The following is a 7,720-nucleotide window of genomic DNA, read 5'->3' on the forward strand; positions in this document are numbered from 1 at the left end:
TTGTTGAACGTTCGTGGAAGTTACATGTATGTACGTAACGAATGAAAAGTGGAAAAACTGGGAAAGACAAAGAGTTTTCGCTGGTGTTTCGAGGTCGCTGTGATCCGAGAGGGTACAGGTTGACTACTAGATTATTCAAACGTTGGCAGGAAATTAGTGGTGGTACGAAATCACGTCATCCCGGTTCCACTCGCGAAATTATCAGAAAATAATCAACTGCGACCGGTTGGATCCGCATTGCGTTGGTTCGTGAATGTGCACGCACTCGAACGTAATGAAACGACGTTATTGATTATCGGTAATCCAATCAGCAGCGTGTATTACTCCCAGGCACGTCGATTAAATGATATTAATTAATCTAAAGTTAGAAAGGAGCTAAACCCTTAGACGGTCTTAATGAACTGGTCTGCCGTTTCGACGTCTTCACTTTAAGGCCTCGAGTCAACGCGAGCACGTATAAATGTTAAACAACTTTCTCTACTACAATGATGAAATCTACATCTCTGATATAGGACAACCATTAATTAGAAAAAGAGAAAGAGAAAAAAATTAGAAGCAATCAGAATTAATTATCTTCGATTATTTTTACTAACAAATATCCTTATTAATAAAGATATTTATTATTTATTATACGTTATTTCAGATAATAATAATAATAATAATAATAATAGTATTTTATTATTTTCACTACTTTATATTATAAAAAAATTTTATATCTTCATATTACATTATAGCTATTATATTTTATGGAAAAATTGTATTTTAATATTTTACTTATTTCACGAGAGAATATTTTATTATTTTTATTATTTTATAGGAAAATCGTATTGTATTATTTTCACTACTTTATATTATTATTATATTTATACAAATTTTATATCCTCATATCACATCATAACTATTTTATGGAAAAATTGTATTTTCATATTTTACTTATTCCACGAGAGAATATTTTATTATTTTAATTATTTTATAGAAAAATCGTGTTTTATTATTTTCACTACTTTACATTATAAAGTTTCAGTCACTACTTTACATTAGATATTTACTTGCTTATTATTTACTACTTTATATTATAAAGTAATGAAAATCATAAAATTCGATTTTCCTATAAAATAACTAAAATAATAAAACATCATTCTCTCATGGAATAAGTAAAATATTAAAATACAATTTTTCCATAAAATAGCTATAACGTGAAAGGAAGGTATAAAATTTAATGCTCTTTTTAAACAATTATTTTTTAAATAATTCTGTATTGTAGAAGAGGAGAGAATTTTGAGGCAAGAAGAAAGGCGATGAGAGAAAGGAGTATATACATAACGAAACGTCGAAACTGGAATCGTATCACCCAATTTCTGTATAGGAGTCACGTTTCGTACGTCCTTGCCAACGTTTAGTAAACAGCAGAGTTTGCCTGAATATTTGGATAACGAGCGAGAGTATGTCAACGAAGTCTGATGAGGCAAACTGCGACGCTCGCAGGCTTTCGACGAGAAAACGTGGCCACATTCCGGAAATCAATAACAGCGGAACAATTAAGAACGAGTTGAATAGAGGCAAACGTGGCCCATTTACTGTTTCAGTTTAGGATTGATTTAAAAAAAAAGAAAGGTAGAGATTAAAACACGATTGCCGCTCTATCTTCGCGTATTCTATGCCGATAATTCCTGCACTCGCTGCTAGAGGGCTTTTGAACAGACTATCCAACTTCCCTTCTACTCGTTTCACAAGATTTCTGGCTTAAATTGTCCCAGTTTCTTTTGAATTTTCGTTCCCCAGAATTCTCCATTCTGTATTTTCCTTTCCAGAATCTTCCATTCTCCCCTAGTGCCCTCTGCTCTGCGAGTCTCGCGCATAGTCTACGGTTAATGCTTCTAGCACTCGCCACCAGAGGGCAACTCGACGAACTCGGTTCTTTATAATTCTTATTTTCACTCTTTCGAGCAGAATCTTTTTAAAGTTTAAACCTTAATACTTCGATTTTAAGTTATTTACAATACCAAGACTAATTTTTAATTACAAATATCAATTTGTATTTTAATTCTATTACACTAAATCGATCTTTTCTCTATTGCGAATACTTCTATGTTCCTATATTACTATAACCTCTTGCCTTACGATTTAAATTCTAAAAGCGCGTGCCATAATCAACAACCGAGTCGGTCACACGTCAAGCTATTTCAAGAATAACACGTAACTGAGATTGACCGATGAAAATAATATAAAATCATAGATAAATGCGCAGGTATCTTCTCCGTCTCCAATGAAAACCTTCGAATTACTCTATCAACCACCGTAAATTTTTCTTGATGTAGTGACAAAATTGTAAAGATATAAAATAAATATCACTAATCAAACTCTCGTTCGAAAGCTGTCGCAGTTTCGATGACAACGTGGCGGTCAACACGATCAACAGCAAAATCAGTCACACGTCGAGCTATTACGTCCTGACACGGCGAACAATAACACGGAACTGATACGCAAAGTCATGAACGAAATATATCACTCGAATTCAACCTATGATATTTACGTTTGGTCCCATCTATACCTCTCATTCGTCGCATTCATGTTTGCCTCGATTTCCTTAGGTGGATTAAGAACAATTTCGTACAATCTCTATAACCTATGCTTCCAGTACTCGCCACCAGAGTGCAACCCATCAGACTTCTAAATTCTTGCTTCCATTCTTTCAAAAACCAGCATTTTGTAGCGGCCATCCTTCACATTCTCACTGCTAGATGGAAAACGGAGGTTCCTCGATAAACCCTCGATTTCCATGAATAAAAATGCCTAACCTGCCTAAGTATCATCCGTCTAAGACATGTCCTGCTAGGATCCTCATTAACGAGTCCACTAGCAAACCACTTTTATTCGCTGCCTATCATAGTAAGACGGCCTACAGGATACCTCACGACAGGTATCCTATACCTAGGATACCATACTACAACAAAAACCCTCGTGGAGGGTCCCCCCAGTCTCGTTAGACCTTGAAAGCTAGGGTGAATTTCAAATTGGAAAAATCAATTCGCGATATTCTAATTTCGTCAGAGTAAATGCTCGTCCCTTTTGCTGACACCCTGACACCGATAATAGCTCGCGAAAAGGACACGATCCCACTCACCTTCCATAGTCATGTTATCCCCCAGCTTCATTTCGGTGCTCACTGTTCCGGATGGTCCCACGTTGTTCCAGACGACTGGCGGCCAATCGAGCCCTGCTGGATCGTTCGATAGGAACGTTGACGATTATTCCCCAGAAATATCACTCTGCCCCGAAGTCACAGGTGACCAATTACTAGGGACCTCTAGGCCGTCCCTTTTTTCCCTCGACGAGCTTTCTTCGCGCTCGTTAGGCGACCTGCTGCCGTGTCGGCGATCACACGCCTGTCCCACGCCATGGCTAACGTCATCCTGTCGATCAAATTATCAAACGCCACGACGCTATTATCAAACGCCCCGACGCTCCGCCGGCATGCTGACACACGGACCAGTCGATGACTCGCTAGTTCCCTCGATCGCCATGGACCACGAGCCCTCAGCCTCCTGCGAGGTCATCCTATCGTCCTCGAAGTCGCGAGTTCCGGCTTTGACCCGATTCTTGAATCAAACCTCGATCTCTCTGCAGCAAGATTTATCCACGGTTTTCGAGCTGCTCCAGGGAACACTCCGTCTGCAAACGAGAAGATTAACGTCAGTGTTCTTCTGTAAAAGGAAGGAACCATAGGTTTGCTGGGCTGCGGAGTTATTGGAACACTGGGGACTCATTTAGGGTTGTATCTTGTATCGGTAATTGATTTCTTGTTGACTTTGAGCAATTGGGATCACAACACACGGCGAGTGTGTTCTACAGAATCTAGAAGTCATCTATGGATGAGCTAGCTAAGGATTTTGCTGTTTCATCAGACTTTTCTACAGACGAAGGAGAATTAATCAGACGATGTTTACGTCCTTTTACAAACGTAAGCTAGTTCAAATGAGATCTCGTAGGCTTTTATTTTCTCCACGGGCCTGAGTCAATCCCCTTGTTCGTAACCTACTTCAGATTGCTATCCTAACCTCCAATTCTTTCCTCTGTTTTGTCTCCTTTTTCCTTTTTACCCGCTCTTTACTCTCAGTTTCCTTGCTCCACACTGAACTCCTGGTCCAAGTGATGTCGGGATCGTCTGAGTGTGCACGAGTAATGGGACACTGATGCTGGTAATAAAGGAATAAAACAGACTTCCATTGATTAGGGGAATTCAGTGCTTGAGAATGATTGTAGGGAATGAACATATTTGTTACCTTAGAAAAGTGTTTAATAAGAATTGCGAAAGGTTGAAGAAACTTCTGTTAAATTTATTAGTAACAAATTGGAAGAGGGTGTTAGAGAGATAAATTCGACTATCATCAGCGAGTTTCATCGACTTCGGTCTCGAAATTCTTCGTACATCTCTAACAGTATACGTACAATGTCTTCGATACAGTTCTAAAAACTTCTTCGAGGGTGGGATATTAGTTCTATTTAAATATTGAGACTGTAGCAACCGCTAGGAAGTCTGCTCTAAATTGGTATTCACGAGAGCACCGAAACTTCGCGTCTTCCGCGAGATATACGCCCGCGAAGAACGCACGAGTTCCCTAGGGTTTTAATGGGACATCGAAACTTTGTTTAGTAACTAATATAATAAGGCTAATGCAGCCTTTAAAAAATCATACAAGAAACCATCCACTTCCGAAGCTTCGTCCTATTGAATCGCAAATGTCTCGATTCCCTAGAAAAAAGAAACTAGAAAGAAAATCCCTAGATCTATAGTGAGTTCTATGGAATTACCTAGCCAATGTAATTTCATCTGCTACGAAAAATTAAAGGTAACTTTGGGCCAGTATTTATTAGACATTTATTAATTATTATTATTATTGCTTATTAAAATATAAATTGCAATATTATGATAATCATCGATATATTTATTAGTGTACTTGTTACTATACTAATTATTGTATATTTATATTTATTCTATCGTAGATTACAATGATCTTTCCGTATGAAATGACGGCACTGTGCAAAAATTCTTGATGACCCATTGCCATTTAACTCTTGCAAAATGTCGCCAATTTTAGACGAAATACCAAGCTCGCTTATTTCCTCGAAATTCATGCATAACCCGACAGTTCATGAAAACCTGACATTCAGTCTTATCTTTATCCACGAACATCGAATATATTTTCCAAATTTCTAATAAATTACGCATTTATGCTAGAAATCGTGGGTGAGGTTAAACCAGCGAAACTCATGTGCCCTATAATCGTGCAATAAGTGATATATATATATATATATAACGCAACTGAGTGCCTTATAGTACGAATGGTATTTGAAAAAATGTTTAGAAGAATGTACCAGAATGAAATAATTGTCTAAGAAATATCAAAGAGTGAACAGGTAAATGTAATCGTCATTAAGAACGAGCGAGAGAGGAAAAACCTCTGGAAAGAGTACACCGATTTGAAATAGCTCTTATCTAGATAGATAATAGATCTATATATCTAGATAAATAATAGATCTTAGACTTTTCCAACGAGTAATACACGAAATATATTTAAGTTAAAATATTTAAATAATAAACTTAAATATATTTCGTGTATTACTCGTTAAAAAGGTCTAAGATATTATGGGATTACTGAGTTATTATTCTACTCGCAGAAGTATCCACTTACATAAAATATGTAAATATGTTTTCAGATAACCCAGGTCCCATAACTTCGCTTATTTCCCATAAACGTATTCCTGGCGCATTTCCATAAATAATCCCAGGTAGCCGAGCTACTCTCTCATACTTTGGTACTCTACAAAATGGAAGTCAATAATTCCTATAAGCCATATGATACTGAACAATGATACTCCGATAAAGAAACGAGAGAAGATCTGAAAAACATGAGATTTCTATCTTGCCCTGGTCGGTTTCAATAATTCATCGGATCGCCGGGAAGATTGGCTGAAAATTGATCTAAATAGGTGCAGGTCGCGACTGTCGCATTAGATTAGCCCTTCATCCGTTTTCCCATCGATGGATATTCGGGAAACTGAGCCAATCCAGGGGTCCCTTGGCACGACCAAAGGGCACAGAACTCTAATCCGGACGCTGTGTTGCGTAGGAATTCCGGGAATTTAGTTCGTTCGGCGTGTGTGTGGCGAAGGGATAAGGCGAATCTGTTCAGCTTTACGTCACACATGACGCACGTGACGCGATTTCTGCTGCCTTTGCCCGTGTCTATCACGACGTACGTAATGTTGATTGACGAGGATCGATGTGGCTATTAATAAAGGTATCGTCTTGCCGACGCTTCTGCATCGGAAGGAACTTCGTAGCGTAGATCGGGTCTGGTGACGTGGAAATGTCAAATGTGACATTTAAAAAAGGGAGGAATGACAATAAAAGTGATGTCTTTAGGGATCTGGATTGGTCCTTCTCTAGCTATCGCTCTCAGTGATTCTCTTTGATCATCGATTGTGATTAGAGCGTTATAGGGTGCTAAGTAGTGAACATATCGGGTCTGGTGACGTGGAAATATCAAACGCGAGATTTAAAAACAAAAGGAATAACTATAAAAGTGGTGGCACTAGTGATCTGGACCATGTCTTCTCTACCTATCGCTCTCAGTGATTCTCTTTGATCATCGATTGTGATTAGAGCGTTATAGGGTGCTAAGTAGTGAACATATCGGGTCTGGTGATATGGCAAAGTCAAACGTGAGAGTTAAAAACAAAAGGAATAACTATAAAAGTGGTGGCACTAATGATCTGGACCATGTCTTCTCTACCTATCGCTCTCAGTGATTCTCTTTGATCATCAATTGTGAATAGAGTATCATACGGAGCTAAGTAGCCAATAGATTGGTTCTAGTAACGTGAAATGTCAAATGTGAGATTTAAAAAAGGAAAGCAATAACTGTAAAAGTGATGCTACTAGTGATCTGGACACACTATGTTTTCTCTAGCTACTGCTCAGGGATTCTCTTTGATCATGGATTGTGTATAGAGTATTATAGGAAGCCAAATAACCAATAGATCGGCTCTGGTGTTGTGGAAATATCGAATATAAGATCTAAAAGAGAAAGAAGTAACTTTGATAATACAATTGTGAATAGAATACTGTAAGCAGTCTAGAGGGTGTCAAGCAGGACATCTCTCGAGTATCTGATGAATTAGAATAATTCGTGTACGCGTGATTAGGTCAACCTACCGATCAATTCACCTACGATCGACCGTCACCCGACCTCTTCTAACAATCACATTCATACATATGGATATCCTGGCTAATTCATAGTCAAGAACATACCTCGAATCGGTATTCAAAGTTTGAGTTATCCTACAGCTATGTACCTACGTTGACACAATTCTAGCAAATTAAATTGCATCGTAACACAGAAGTTTTATACATTGTACCCAAAATAAATCAGTGAAAATAAAATGAAATGAAATCCAGCTTGTCATGAGTCTACAAAAGATTAATGACTGAGGACTTGGGAAAGCCCAGAATGTGATCCACAGATGTTACGTTTACCAGAACAACTGTTGATAGCGAGGTCACCATCAGCCCAGACTTGTCTCCTCACTGCTTGACAGACGTGACGTTAGTGCGTCTGAACAAGACTCGTGACGAGTCACTAACCACCTGGACTTGAGAAAAAGTAGCATTTAACGTTAGAACCACTGAGTTACAATATAGACCTAGATATAATAC

The 7,720-nt window shown here is 38.2% G+C and overlaps 1 protein-coding gene across 1 annotated transcript in view; it reads right to left on the bottom strand.

The window, feature by feature from the left end:
- The window catches only part of LOC108552880 (uncharacterized), a 53,218-nt gene extending 49,821 nt beyond the window's left edge, over nt 1-3,397 (bottom strand). The window contains exon 1 of the mRNA XM_017907561.1: nt 3,125-3,397. Coding sequence (XP_017763050.1) covers nt 3,125-3,155 — 31 coding nt within the window. The 5' untranslated portion in view covers nt 3,156-3,397. The remainder of the gene's footprint in view (nt 1-3,124) is intronic.
- Nucleotides 3,398-7,720: the final 4,323 nt, after the last annotated feature.

This window comes from Eufriesea mexicana, unplaced genomic scaffold (genome assembly GCF_001483705.2).
Source record: "Eufriesea mexicana isolate 0111107269 unplaced genomic scaffold, ASM148370v2 scaffold8420, whole genome shotgun sequence".
Taxonomy (NCBI): Eukaryota; Metazoa; Arthropoda; class Insecta; order Hymenoptera; family Apidae; genus Eufriesea; species Eufriesea mexicana.